The 15,943-nt window shown below is 35.1% G+C and overlaps 2 protein-coding genes across 8 annotated transcripts in view; both read left to right on the top strand.

Annotated features, from left to right (window-relative positions):
• The window catches only part of LOC147836423 (uncharacterized), a 451,022-nt gene extending 440,085 nt beyond the window's left edge, over window positions 1-10,937 (top strand). For 3 of the 5 annotated variants that reach the window (XR_015493894.1, XR_015493898.1, XM_087257594.1), the window contains 3 exons: window positions 7,782-7,830; window positions 9,538-9,701; window positions 9,806-10,937. Coding sequence is in view for 1 of the 5 variants with exons in the window: in XM_087257594.1 (XP_087113720.1) it covers window positions 7,782-7,830; window positions 9,538-9,639 (151 nt within the window). In the remaining 4 variants the exon portion in view is untranslated. The remainder of the gene's footprint in view (window positions 1-7,781; window positions 7,831-9,537; window positions 9,702-9,805) is intronic. The other 2 variants (XR_015493895.1, XR_015493906.1) reach the window with 1 other exon arrangement.
• A 1,721-nt stretch (window positions 10,938-12,658) lies between these two features.
• Window positions 12,659-15,943, top strand: part of rhcgl1 (Rh family, C glycoprotein, like 1) — a 131,285-nt gene continuing 128,000 nt past the window's right edge. For 2 of the 3 annotated variants that reach the window (XM_087255773.1, XM_087255771.1), the window contains exon 1: window positions 12,659-12,828. The gene's annotated coding sequence lies outside the window, so the exon portion shown is untranslated. Of the gene's footprint in view, window positions 12,829-13,274; window positions 13,342-15,943 lie in introns of all 3 variants that reach the window. The other variant, XM_087255774.1, reaches the window with a different exon arrangement.

Consider the following 15,943-nt stretch of genomic DNA (forward strand, 5'->3'; position numbering starts at 1 on the left):
CCACGTGCATTTTGTATTATGAGTAATTGCTTGCCTTTATTTCCTATAATGTATAAACTTATTGTATGTTATACTTTTATAATGGCCATTATTGATTATTAAAACTGATATTCAGCAAAAGAGAGGGTATGTTTTGTATTTTCAATGAAAATGAAAGAAGGCAGTTGTTACAGGCTCCGTTTTGTTATAAATACGCATACAGTGAAGATGACGCTTATATGTGCAGCACGACGTTTCTGCTGTCTGTTAAGTTGTTAATATCAAAATGAAAATATCAGTTCCTTTATGGTTTTATTTTATTGTTAAGAAAGTGAAACAATGTAGCCAGGGTAATGTGAATAAGGTTATAAAATACACTGTTCCCTTTAAAAAATTACCCGACATGTTCTCGTGAGTTTGCTTTCCATATTAAACTTGCGAAGTCTGAACTTACAAGGAGAGGATGCTGAACTTTAACTGTGTGTGAGCTACTTAATATTGAGGAAAAGCCCCAATCATAGAAGCGAATGTCGGCAGCCCCGCCTCCGTTTTCAGATTACTCCGTTTTCCCCCATCCACACTGAGACGGAGCAGCAGCGTTTTAGGATGAAAACGGCCTCTCCAGCGGTTTCAAAATGCTCTGTTTTCGGCGCTCAAAAACTCTGGCGTAGTGTGGACGGATGGCGTATTCGTAGCAAAACTTATGCGTTTTCAAACTAAAATGCATTGGTGTAAACGGGCCCTAAAAAGACATCCAGAATGCTGCTGTCAGGATTCTGACCAGAACCAGACAAACAGAGAACATCACACCTGTCCACAGGTCTTTAAACTGGCTCCCAGTTACATTCAGAATAGATTTTAAAGTATTATTACTTGTCTATAAATCACTAAATGGTCTAGGACTTCAATACATTACAGATATGCTAACTGAATACAAACCTAACAGATCACTCAGATCTTTTGGATCAAATAAAATCGAAAGTCTAATAATTAAATCAAAGCAGGGTGAATCCGCCTCCAGCTACTGCACCCTCTGCTGCTGGAATCAGCTTCCAGAAATGATCAGATGTGCTTTAACATTAGGCACACTCAAATCAACATTGAAAACACATCTGTTTAGCTGTGGCTTTACTGAATGAGCACTGTGCTACAGTGCTACATCCGACAGATCTCACTACTATGTCTTTCTTTTCTTTTTTCTTTTTTAAAACCTGTTTTTACTCATTTTAATCTGTTTTAATTCTCTTTTATAGATGTATTATTTTTATTCTTTTCACTTCTATTCTTGTTAATGTAAAGCACTTTGAATTACCATTGTGTATGAAATGTGCTAAATAAATAAACTTGCCTTGCCTCGGCTTAAATTTAGAAATACTATATTTTATACACAACATACAAAAGAAAGAAAATAGTTGTTGATAGTTACATTTAATACTTAAACAGCAACATGTAAATAAAAAGCCATCAGCCTTTCAATTTATAATAATAATAATAATAATTATTATTATTATTATTATTATTATTTTCCATTAGGAGTCGTAATCCAATTGAATTCTGTTGATTCTGAGATGAATAACACAACAATAGCATCAGTTGCATCAGATCAATTTTTATGCCGCCAGGTTAAACTTTCTGACAACCTTTCAGCACTCACGTACGTTAAAAATAAATACAGTTCACAACTGAACGGGAAGGATAATCTTTGAGTGGTGGTCTCCAAATGTAAACCTAGAATGTACTTGCTGTGCTTCAAACATAGTGCACACCCAACTCATTAGGTTAGTGTTGAAATTAAACAAATGAATAAATTACTGTTGGATTTTTGTTGTTGTCAATATGCTTGTGTTTATAAAGGCCTATTGGTCTGTGTGCAGAATTGTGTTTGCATATTTATCTCCTTCGAGGAAAGTGTGTGATGCAAGTCACTAGCTTTGTTATTTTGGAGGTTGTGGGCTGAAAAGTTTGTAAAATTGGCCTACAGATTTGGACTACATATTATTTTTTGATTTAACCAAAAACCGACAATTATCCAGTTGACAAAAATACTAATTTGTAAAGTTGCTCACTGTTTAAATCATGTTCTGCCCACAGAACTGTCCGTCTGAGCATCTGAGAAACAGGGAAGATCCATTGCCTGATCCTTGCAGGAACTCCCACAGCGGAGAGCTCATTAAACACTGCTCATTTTAATATGACACGATATCCTGCAGTACACAGCATCAACAAATATTGGACTGGACACAAATTAATCTAATTTTCTATTATCCGTAACATGACAGATTGTGTCAAGTTGGGTAATTGCATTTATAGAAATGGGGAAAATACTTTTTCCTACTAATTTGCAGGAGTGGCACTCTCATTCACCATGAGGGGAAAACAGCTAGTGGCTAAAAAGTGTTCGCAGTATTCTGCACATAACATTAGATGTGATTAAAACCGTGATTTATGGCAAGCTTGTGTGGTGTGTTTAGGTGCTATCCATCAATAGGAGGGATCTTCTGTTTTACGTCTGATGTTTAAAAGTGATATTGCTGCATTTAAGTGTGTCACTGATTTTTGCATTTGTCTTTTTTGACAAAAAAGGGGCCAAAAAGTTGGACCCGGTTTTGCCTTCAGAACTGCTTTAATCTTTTGTAGCGTAAATTCAACAACGTATTGGAAGTATTGCTCAAAGATTTTGGTCCATATTGACATGATAGCATCACGCAGTTGCTGCAGATTTGTTGGCTGCACATTCATGATGCAAATCTCCCGTTCCAACACATCCAGAGCACCAAAAGTTGCTCTATTGGATTGAGATCTGGTGACTGTGGAGACCGTTTGAGTACACTGAACTCATTGTTCAAGAAACCAGTCTGAGATGATTTGCATTTTGTAACATGGAGCGTTATCCTGCAGGAAGCAGCCATCAGAAGAAGGGTACACTGTGGTAATAAAGAGATAAACATGGTCAGCAACAATACTTAGGTAGGCTGTGGTGTTGACACAATGCTTAATTGGTACCAATGGGCCCAAAGTGTGTCAGGAAAATTTTTATCTATTGTCCAATTTTGTTGAGCCTGTGCGAATTGTAGCAGATTTAGGTTCTTAGTTGACAGAAGTGACACCCGGTGTGGTCTTCTGCTGCTGTAGCCCATCTGCCTCAAGATTTGATGTGTTGTTCATTCAGAGATGCTCTATCAGCATATCTCAGTTGTAACGAGTGGTTATTTGAGTTACTGTGGCCTTTCTGTCAGCTCAAACCAGTCTGGCCATTCTCCTCCGACCTCTGTCATCAACAAGGAATTTGCACCCACGGAACTACCACTGACTGGACATTTTCTCTGTTTCGGACCATTCAGACCAGATGGTTGTGCTTGAAAATCCCAGTAGATCACCAGTTTCTGAAATACTCAGACCAGCCCGTCTGGCACCAACTACCATAGGCACGCTTATAGTCACTGAAATTCCCCATTCTGGTTCTCAGTTTGAACTGCATTAAATTGTCTTGACCATGCCTGCATCCCTAAATGCATTAAGTTGTTGTCATGTAATTGGCTGATTATAAATTTGCGTTAACGAGCAGTTGGACAGGTGTACCAAATAAAGTGGCCGGTGAGTGTATATATAGTACAATCCATATGTTTGACATTGATAATAGGAAAAAATCTGAATATTGTAATTATTTCGAACAATGATTGTTTAGTTTAAAATTTAATCAATTAGCTTTTTAAGTAAATTCTATCTTGTAATAGACTTTTAAAATTCATAAGGCCTTAGTCATTTGAATGGTACTGCATATACACCCTTGGCTGACATGACAAGGATGGTAATATAACACACAATATTTTTGCACTATGATGCACACTATGACTAACACTTAGCATTTCAGAGGGACAGCAGACGAAAATGTAAAGCAAACAAGTCTGACACAGCTGTCTCACCTATCCCACTCTTTTTTCCCTCCTACTCACACCTTCAGCAATAAGGGGCAAATTGCTTCAGCAGAGTAAAACCGTCTTGCCTGACAGGTTGGATGCTGTTCTTTTTAACATTTTAAGTCCCAACCCAAATGAAACCAAGCAAAAAAGATAAAAAAAAAAAATGCAAGCATCCGCCTGTTAGGTTGCGGTTAATCAGCATCTGCTATGGATTTATGACATAATTCCAGAATGTAAAGGGCAAGGTGAGCTGTAGGACACAAATCACCACCAAACATGCATTCCGTTCCATTTACAAGTGGGAAATTACATTTAAAATTCAAATGATTTATTTGACTTTGGCACCACACCTAACCCATACAGATTTGACACAAAATCCATGCCTAAAAATTGGCAACATCAGTGGTGCTTTCACAAAAGCTGTTCTGACAGGCGATGGATAAGGTTTTACTATATGTTTAGATACTATTTGAAATCTATTTGACTGCATCTAGATTTGCATACTTTGTCCTAACAGCATGCAAACTGAATTATATGCAAGATTTGGATTAGTGTGTACTATGCTTGCCAAAAGTGGCTGGATGATGTACTATTTCCAATAGATTTTCAGAGTGAGCGTCTGTGTGTGCCTTTGGGTTTATAATGCCCACATCTCCTGCTGTGGATGAGGAGGAATTCTCTGTTGACCTTTTCAGTTGTAGAAAAATGGCAAGGAATGTGAGGCTGAAACTGCCACCACATTTATTTAAATGTATGAACCTAAAAGTTAAGTGAGGCAATAGTTCACTGGAAAATAAAAATCATTTATTCACCCTTATGTCTTTCTAAATCCGTTTGACTTTGTTTTGTTCATGACACTAAAAAGGAAAAAAATATATATGTTGGCCTTTTTATGTTTTTATTTTTTGCAGATGAAAGGTGGTTTTTAAAAAGTAACGAAAGTATTATAACAGATTCTTCATGACTTGTGTGAAATAGTCATACTATGGAAACAATCCAAAGTTACCATCTGCTTACAATATTTAATGTTACAGTAATTGTGTCATACTGGTGTTTAAACCTGCCATTTTGTTTATGTTGCTCATGAGTCAAAGATGTTTATGGAATATATAGAATGCTTTGTTATTTATTAGCTTAATATCATTGTAATTTTTGGGTAAAATATTTTTTTTTAAGAATAATACATTTAGCTCAATTAAATTGCCCTTCAATCATATTTTGTAGTTTGTATTCATTTTAAATACAATTATTTAAACATTAAACATATATGTTTTTATTCAATTTTACAGTTAACCCAAAAATAAAAACTTGCTGATTTTAATTTTTAACTGTGGTTGATCATTGTCTGTCTATTCTGTTTAAAGTCAATGGTGTTGTCACAGATATTCGCTGATATACTCTAATATTTAATATATCCACTGTATATTTCTTACTAAAGCAATACAAAATCTATTAATATGTAAGTGTGTGAGAACATTATTGTTATGAGTTTTTATAGTGTAAAGCAGGGCTGGAGAGGGTCTCCTTTTCAGCCCTGGAGTTTCAAGCCTTAGACCAGCCCACTTCAGTTCACGGCTGACTGTATTAAAATATTGTCATTTTCAATTCAGTACTTCACTGTGAATATTTATTTGAACAGTTAACACAATGTAATGTTTATCAGTATCAGAAACTATTTTCTGTAAGAATTAGTGCTCATAAATATCCAAACCTTGAAATGAAAAATATAAAATAAAGACAAATATGAATTAAGCTACATGTATAAAATAAAGATTAAAATTAAATGTACTGAATTTTCTATTGACACTATCATGTCTTTTTCAAGGAAACAGCTGCTTTATAACTTTAAATATTTGTCATAAATATGAGAACATTAAAGGGTAAATCTCCAACACTATTCTTTAAAACATCACAATGTCCTTTTCTGCAATATCTGTATAAATGTTGTGGGAGCCTATTTGTTTGGATTTAATAACTAATATTATTTGATACATGTCAGTTTTTAATATTTTTGTTTTGAATTGTTTGCATTTGAGAACTTAGAATATTCATGTCTTGTATATTCTTGTATATTCTACATATCATTGAGAATATGTAGCATGTTAAAAATTGTATGCGGGCTCTTTAAGAACTGCATCTGTCAAATCTGACAGCAGTGCGTTCTTTAGTATAGAGTCACACAGTTTTCTTTACCGCATCCGTGATGGTAGAAATTTGAGGTCATATTTTGTTTACTTTGTTTTAATTTGTTTTTGTATCTCTGAGTGAAGATTAAAAGTCAACATCTGACAAGAAACAGACTTCATAGATTTCTTTATTGCGTCATAATTAACCTGCAGGCTGCATTCTGCTCAAGGGGCTGCAAGAAAAAAAAAAAGAGTGGGGCTGCGGTAAAATAATGAATAAAAAGATCTATACAATATAAAGAGGCTATGGTCAAATAAATAAATGAATGAAAAAAGTGTGACTTCTTAGAGTGCAAGCGGCTAGGGACACCGGCCCTTGTGGCCAAAAAATGGAGCGGCCCACCGGGAATACTCCCGGTCTTCCCGATTAGCCAATCCGGGCCTGGTGTAAAGTACAGAATTACAGAACATGCTAGAATTGTGGTATTGTGGTTTGAAAATAATATCCAGAGTTTAAACACGTGTGTGCAATATTTTGATTTTTAAAAACGTTAATAAAGCTTTTTATATTGATTAGCCAAACAGCCTTTAACATTCACATTTTATCACTTCCATTCTACTGCATGCCTTAAGGCTGGGAAGAGTTCTTTGTAAAAACATAACAAGTTTACCAACCTTAATTATTCACACATTGACAGGAGCGGCGTCCTGTGCTCTTTCTATTGGGAAAATTTTGACACCTCATTACTTCGGCTGTAAATGAGCAACTAAATGCAATATGGTGAGAAAGAAGGAAGTGGGCAGGTGATAGCTGTGGGACGTAAAAGAAAAGGACACTGGTCCTCCTTCCTCGTGCAGTGAAAAATGAGCAGAGATTGCTAATGACTGTTTTTATCACATACCTTCATTTATCCTAGTCTGGCACATTATAGGAATGCTTTGATTAATTGGTCTCTCTGACAATAGCTTTAATGAACATCAGGGTCCGACCATGGGGCATATTCATTTGATCTTCATCTGCAAGACGGGACTAATGGAATCATTGTGAGACACTTCAGTTGGAACATATAGGCTACCACTATCAGTGTGTGGATTCCAGTAAGACCATTTGAGACTAATTCAGTGTTTGGCAAAAATACTATGTTTCCGTATATTCATGAGACTGTCACAACTTTATCATCACAAATGCTTTTTTGATGTTCATTTCTGATACAAGTTTTGCTTTGTTTTTGTCGGCAAACTCAATTACAAGCCTAAATTATTTGGGAAATTTACTGTCATCTTTGTTCAGTAACACTGAACTAAAGAAAAGTCATTCATTCATTCATTTTCTTTTCGTCTTAGTCTCTTTATTTATCAGGGGTTGCCACAGCAGAATGAACTGCCGACTTATCCAGCACATTTTTACGTGGCAGATGTCCTTCCAGCCTCAAATTATTGTCATTAAATAATTTCATTTTCAAGTATTCTGTGATTTATTTTTGATTTAACATTACCACTTAATTTCTCCATATTACAATACAACACATTCACATAATAGCAATGCTCTCCCACATGTTTAGCTATTAATAATGCCCTTATTTCCGTTTTTGGTATACAATTGCAGAGGGAGGGTTTGACTGAAAATGTACAGTTTTCACTATCATACTAATAACTTCAAAATCATTTGGCAAAATTACAGTTTGAACTGCTGTAGTTAAAAAAAACAAAAAAAAAAACATCTTTACAATTTGTTTGTTTGCTTTGTGTTCAACAGAAAAAAGGAAAATCCTAAAGATATGGACACTCTTCAGGGACGAGAAATGGTAAGTAAATTTTGATTTTGGTAGGAACTGTCCCTTTAAGGCAGGGGTGCCCATACTCGGTCCTGCAGTTTTTAGCTTTAACTTACTTCAACACATCTACACGGATGTTATTGTAAAGCCTAGTAAGAGCTTGATTACCTAGCCCAGATGTGTCTGATTGGAGTTGGAACTAAACTTTGCAGGACACCATCCCTCCAGGACTGAGTTTTGTCACTCTGCGTTAAGGCATATTTTGAGAAAAAGGACCAAAGATTGATTATGTTTACAGTGAGGTATCACTTCAGAAGACAGGTTACTGAGTGTGTTACATGTGGATAATTTTAAACTCAGCAGGAGTTTTCTTGCATGTTCATCTTTGGTGCGTCTTAATTGTTGTTTGGTCTGACATTATGACCACCAAAATCTTTCAGTTTAACATGGGAATCATCTTTGTACAGTCTGATAAACTGCAATCCTATTTACCTTATTCTCCACGTATGAGTGGGCACAGCCATATGAATCTTTTTGGCTCGAGACTTCCGGTATCATTGACTTCCATTAATTTTTTAATTTTAAAAACAGCTTGTTATGCTGCGTGATGTTGTAAACGGATATTTTCTGATTATATTGTTCTGCTTTGTGTATAGTAATGTTTGTAAAGCCAATAGTTTGACAGTTTTCTGCCGTTCATTATTCCTAGTAATTTCTCCCATAGGCAATTAAATTGGAAGTTCTAAAACAATCACAAAAACGAGCGCACTACCTCATTGCAGAATAAAATCATTAGGGATTGTTAAAAGTTGCACAGTGAGAGTTGAAAAGTATTATCACTTGCAAAGTCTTCCATTAAATTTATTAAAATAAGATTATTACATCTCAAAATTATATAATATCCCCATGTTTAATAACAGTTTAACTCCAAATACATCAACACAAGTTAGGGCTGAACCCTAAAACCACATGGATTAATATATAGCCAAGGTGGTCCTTAGGTTCAACCTTCCCCCCTGAAGGGAATGGATAAAACATCCCGTATTCTTCCTCTCACTGCAATTTCCCCCAGAGACCAACTGGATACAAAGACATAATGCTTTGAGAAGAGTAAGACTCAGTCACTGCCCATGAACAAAGCCACAGGATGTGTCAAACATCACATATGTTCCCAAAGGAAGGCTTTCATTCCTTGTTCAGCATTACTCTGGTGAATACATATTTGTTTCACAAAAAGAAGTCACTACTACCATCCAAACTGCCAGGACTTCAAGCCACTAAACCAAACTAATCACCTGTGTTGGCTGGAGAGCAATGGCCCATATGTCTACACCCATCCCAAGCAATCCCAGGACAGGTAATCTAATCCCGAAAGCTCCCTCAGGAACTCGCCGCTGTGCCGTTTGATCTGACAAAGTCAAGGACACTGGCCAAGCATGGCAACATCCACCAGGCCATACAAGGTCATTCCATTCCTTTCCCCTGCTTACTGTGTGAAAGCTCCCTAATGCCTGTTAGATTGTAACAGATCCAGCGAAAGAGGTTATTTGCCGAGAAACGCCGATGCAGCAGGTCATTTCAGTGCCGATGTACTCCTTAGTGATTAGGTACCTAGAGCAACGTATCAGACCATGTCGGTCGACAAACATATCACCCAGGATATTTTCTCTGTTATGTGCTGTTGTCTTTGTGAGAACTGTTCTTGTCACCTTTTATGATGATCAGCTTTTTGCACAGGTCTATTCGATGCATGCTACATTATGCTTCAGTGAAAGTGTCATGTTGAGCTCCTGTCCTGGGATCAGTAAAATGTTGCCCGGCATCATGGCGGAAAATTGATAAGGAGAGATGCTGATCTCTGTCAGCTTTACACACAAATTGAAAAGCTCAAGTTCACATTGGTAAGTCATCCACATGATTTTTGCTTTCTTCCATTTTTTAAATCACTGCTTTATGTGAGCATAACCAATTTTAAACAGGTATACTGTGGAATGCCTTCCTTTAGCAGGTATCTGCATTTAGATGGAGTTAGAGCATATGTGATTGAATGACATGAACCTGAAAAATAAATGGCGGCTGGATAATAGCAGCAGGAATGTGAGTTCTGCATTTGTGGTGGAACAGCAATCATCTATTAATCAACAAATTCAATACCAGGAGATTTTGTCCTTGTACTACACAAAAACCTCCACTTTAATATTTTCTCTTCCTTTTTGAAAGTCATTACCTGTTGAAAATGGATCTTATTAGAGGCCCTTTTTTTTCCCTCTTCCTATTTCAGACTTTGTACATGATTTACATTGACAGGGACTCAATCCCAAATTCAAGGGAGCTATTATACATGGATGAATTGTGGTAGATGAATCATCATGAAGTTGAGGTATTGTATGCACAGAATGTTCTTTTTTTTCTTTCCTACATTTTTTGCTTTACATGTTTAAATGAGAGCTCCCATAATGGTGTCCGCAGTTTGCTTTAAAATCAACTAGTTTCTTGTTTTAAATAATTTTAAACCAAAATGTTTCAAATTATTTCTTATTATTTAGTTTATTTATTGTCCTTAAAATATTGTTTCATCACGAAGCAAAGTAAAAATAAACATATTGAGACCTATATCAACAAAGAGTAATTGGTCAAGCTACATTTCAATTTATTTAAAGTGATCAACAAGTTTTTACATTTTTAAATCAGCCTCTTTACTTTTGTTTTTGTGTTCGGTGGTGCGATTTAAATAATTTCTCGTCATTTCGCAATTTGTGCGCCTTTTTGATGCAGTCAGTCTATTTTTCTTCATTTTTCAACTGAGACTTTCATGCACCATACAGTATGTAGGCTAGTTTATGAAGATTACCATGAGAAAGGCAAGGATGACTACGCAGGAGACAGAGGGAGACGGCGAATTTAACATGAATGATGCTGACCGTTTACACGATAATAAGACACATTTTGCTCAATCATGTCCAGTTCACACATGTGCTTTACAAATGCTTAAGGTAAACAGTCTTTTGTACACTTCTGATCATGCTGCATGGGATTTCTCTGCTCCTTCAATCCAATAAAAATCCAATGTTGTTGTTTTTTTTTTTTTTTAAAGATTTCTACATTTTGTACTAAAACAATAAAATACTTTATAAAAACTTCATGCAGTGAGATTTATTTCAGATGAATTCATATTTCCTAATACAGAATTTATGCAGTTTAAAATTTTTTTGCATATATTTTTATTATACATTAGATTAGGCGACGCAGTGGCGCAGTAGGAAGTGTTGTCGACTCACAGCAAGAAGGTCGCTAGGTCGCTGGTTCGAGCCTCAGCTCAGTTGGCGTTTCTGTGTGGAGTTTGCATGTTCTACCTGCATTCGCGTGGGTTTCCTCCGGGTGCTCTGATTCCCCCACAGTCCAAAGACATGTGGTTCAGGTGTATTGGGTAGGCTAAATTATCTATAGTGCAGGGGTGGCCAACCCTGTTCCTGGAGAGCCACCTTCCTGCAGATTTCAGTTGCTACCCATATCAAACACACCTGAACCAATTAATTAGGACCTGAACACCACATGATAATTACAGGCAGGTATGTTTGATATAGGTTGTAACTGAAATCTGCAGGAAGGTGCCTCTCCAGGAACAGGGTTGGCCACCCCAGCTATAGTGTATGAGTGTGAATGAGTGTGTGGGGATGTTTCCCAGAGATGGGTTGTGGCTGGAAGGGCATCCACTGCATAAAAACGTGCTGGATAAGTTGGCGGTTCATTCCGCTGTGCTGACCCCGGATTAATAAAGGGACTAAGCTAAAAAAGAAAATGAATGAATGAATAAATAGATTAGATTATAGATTTTACATATAGGCATTTTAATCTTCAAATATTTTTTTAAACACATGTTTTACAACAACGAATGTAACTATGGGCAATTTATGAATAAAAAATATATTGCAAAAGATCCTGAATTTATCACATAAATAAAAGGTTATGTTTTGTGGTCACACCTGTGTATGTAGTTTTTAGCATAGAATAAATGTATTAACAAAATTAATGTTTATCCAATAAATAAAATATCCACAATACCCTGGTTAAAAAAAAAAAGAAACACTAAAGTAATGGGTTATGTATGAGAGCTGCTAAAGAAAAAAGAAATAGTTTGCAGTCAAATTTTTAGCAAAATAAAATATATTTTTAATATATTGAATAAAAAATATTCAAATATAAAATTAGAAAATTCTATATATTTTGGACAGAATTCAGTGTAAAATGTAAGACATTATTTATAAAGATATACAGGTCTACAGAATTATTTTTAGCGTGTATGAACATGAATGCAGGTGTTGTTTTTGATCCAACAACCACAAAACTACATCATGAACGCTGTGATTTTGTGCCAGGATGATGATACTTGGGAATATTTACCTACATACAGTAGTAAAACTAATATGTGTAGTAGTAATGGGTACTTTTTACTAAAGTACATTATTGAGGTCGTACTTCTTTACATTTACATATAAAAGTGAGTATCTATACTTACTTGAATAAATGATTTGTGTACTTTTGCCATCTCTGAAAGGGACTAAGCCAAAAAGAAAATGGATGAATGAATTAATTAGAGTTTTGGGTTGCAGTGCTACCCTGAAAAAGTGCATCATTATTTGATTGTTAATATATTTATATATTTTATCAAATATGTCATCAGTGTGATTGATTTAGAACCAGGATTTGTCAGTATATGATGAAATAATTAAACTTTTTCATCTTTTCCTATTATAATTGTATTGCTGTGGTCTAAATTTAACCAATCTCATAATGCTTTTCCTGTCACATGACCAGATATCCTTCTGCCATGTGACTCTTTCTAACAAAGAAACAAATCACAGTACTAGAAAGTATTTTATCCGTATACATGTCTCCAGCACACCATCTGCACTCAGCAGTGACTAAGTTTGGATTATTAATGAAGTTCATAAGGGGACAGATCATTTGCCAGATCTGGATTACTTGGATACACTAATCAGTCTGGACAAAATCAACACTGGTGATGTGGTGAGTCAGTCCACTACTTTTTTGAGACTGTGTGTTTGTAAAACCCTTATAAAGACTGTGGATATATATTGTACGGAGAGAGAGAATGGTTCTTGTCTTGTGGTTCCGTATGTTACTATATGTATTTGTGGTTAATATGAATGTGAAAGTTTATTTTAGTTCGTAGGGGGAATGTGAGATGCTGGATTCACAGTGATTGTGATGTTATATTAACCACTGTTTTGCTGTTCCAGCCCTCTGTGTGATGTATATTCACTGATGATTATCATGTTATAGTTATGAGGTGTGTGCCTTGAATGCCTGTGAAAGAAACTTGCTTGTTTTTTATTTCAATTGTCCTGTCCTGTCCTTTCCTTTCCTTTCCTTTCCTTTCCTTTCCTTTCCTTTCCTTTCCTTTCCTTAAAATAACTTTTCTTCCCCATTCTGATGCTCGGTTTGAACTGCAGCATATCGTGACCATGTTTACATCAGAGAAAGAGTTGCTGCAGTGTAATTGGCTGATTAAAGTGGCTGGTGAGTATATATAAAAAAAAAAAAACATGGAGTTTTATTTTCATATGCATTTATTGTTGTTACTGATTGTTACTATTATTATTATTATTATTCTTATTTGGCCTGGCAGTTCACAATATATGATATGTTCCTAAAGAAGCAAATATGTTTGTGAGCTAGAATTTCACAGGATTTTTTTTTTCTTTGCACAAATACAGTAGTTATATAAGAACGCCAATCCATATTTACATAGCAAGTGCTGGATGTACAATGCACTTTCTGATGTTGTTTAGGAAAATCTGTCCGTATATTCATGTGTAGGTTCCTAAGGGTCTGTAAGATTGCTCTGTGTGCAGAGTATGTTTCTTTTTTATTCTTGTTGGCACATTTGAGAAACATATGGAATGACTACAAGCAACAGATTCCTTGCAAAATTCTGGCAGTTCAAACATTGCAGGGAGCAGCGTTATAAACACTGCACAGTCTAAACTCAAGGCGTAGCAAATGCTTTAAGAAAACAACACTGTGTGCTTTCAGAAATATTTATGTGTTTTATAGTCTGCGTCAGTGTTCACTTAAAAAGATTTTTTTTGAAAGGAGAGTATTGCAACATACAGAGCAAATTCAAGTGCTATTGAATATCAAGTATTGCAGCTGAATATTAACTATTATTTATCACAATGTCAATACTAATTATTATAATATTTAATGTAGTTTTGTCATCTTGCTGAAAAATGTTAAATATTTTACATATTTTTCAATTTATTCTTTATTTATATTCTATTATCATTATTATTACTATTATTATTATTATTTCATTATTGAACTCCAAAATAATATATTTTAATATATTTATATATTTATATATTTTTTCTTTTTGAAGTATTTCCCAAATAATGTTTAACAGAGCAAGGAAATGTTCACACTATGTCTGATAATATTTTTTTCTTCCGAATTAGTTTTATTTTGGCTAGAATAACAGCAGTTTTTAATTTTTTAAAAGCCATTTTAAGCTCAAAATTATTAGCCCCTTTACGCTATATTTTTCTTTGATAGTCTACAGAACAAACCATCATTATACAATAACTTGCCTAATTAGCTTAACCTGCCAAATTAACCTAATTAACCTAGTTAAGCCTCTAAATGTCATTTTAAGCTGTATAGAAGTGTCTTAAAAACATTGCCATGGCAAAAATAAAATAAATCAGTTATTAGAAATGACTTATTAAAACTATTATATTTAGAAATGTGTTGAAAAAAACTTCTCTGTTAAACAGAAAATGGGGAAAATAGGGGGAATAATAATTCAAGTCTTTAAAAGATATAGATGGTTTTTTTTGTAAATGACATATATAATGTGCTAGGTCTTTTGATATATCTTGCTGTCTTTTTAAAGTTATACATGCTTTTTTTGTCTTTCCTAGTCACCAGTGTTAGTGTTTTATTGCAATAGTATTGTGTGTATGATTGGATCTGTCTGTTCATTTAATGTTCTTAAATGTATTAAAATCATAATGTAGTAAAATGTGTATATTACAAATGTGTGTTTACAAATGACAATCTTGTTTTACTTTTTTTATTTTTTTTTTTTAACCTAGGCTCACACTAAAAACGTACTCCTATGGACATTTCTGGAGAGTGCCTAATACGTCCCAGGAGATTCTTTTTTTGCAGTTTTTGTTTTTGTGAATCCACCTGAAGCCGCTGTTTGCTGTATTTTGAGATCTGAAATTTCTCTTACGAGTGCCATTCACACATGCTCTTTTTCGCAAAAATCGGCTGTTAACTGACTGACTAATCAACTGACCTCTTCCCTAATTCCACTGATTTTATAACGTTTTCAGATTTTACCACATTCTCACCCTGTTATTTACTTATTTATTTTATTTTTTGGCTTTTGTTTTACCTACTTTCTGGAACCTTTCTTCACCAGACTCGAACACCGTCATCACAGTCAACTCCTCTCTGTGTCTCAAGTCCACCAACGTACGCTGCAAGCCACTGGAAAAACTGGTTACAGCGTGAAAGCAATCTATATGGATATACTGTAAGTAGTCAGCTGCTAGTGCAAAAAGGAACGGCATCACACCACCCCATAACGTTTGTTTTATAGAGGAAATGCAGCCATACGTACCTCTGGCTACATAGGTTGCATTCTCCAGAAATGGATATAGGGCTACGATTTCAGAATGAGCCTTTGTTGTTTATTTTACACTGATATACAAAAGTGACTTTAATGCACATGCCAGGATAGTTTTTGACAATGGTACTTTGTAAATGTTCCTTTAAACAATTAAATGGCACAGTAGCATTCTTAAATCAAAACTAGATCCCTGTTCAAATTAGATACACTCAGTCCTTGTTTCACCTTTTAATGAAATGAGCGTCCATTTAGATCTGACTTTTAGATCATGTGCTGGGAGATGCTGCAGAAGCACAAAAGGTTGAAACTGGTGGCGCTATAGCAAAATGCTGGTTTTTGAAAACCACTTTGCACAGGGAAAAGGGTGTTTCAGGAAAAAAAAAATGTCAGGTTTGTTATTTGAGAACAGAGAACTTTATGATAAAAGTCACAGCAACAACAAAAACCATCAACAAAAAGGTTATGTGGCAAGGAATTGCA

The sequence above is a fragment of the Danio rerio genome, chromosome 6 (genome assembly GCF_052040795.2).
Source record: "Danio rerio strain M-AB ecotype USA chromosome 6, GRCz13ab, whole genome shotgun sequence".
In the NCBI taxonomy this organism is placed as follows: Eukaryota; Metazoa; Chordata; class Actinopteri; order Cypriniformes; family Danionidae; genus Danio; species Danio rerio.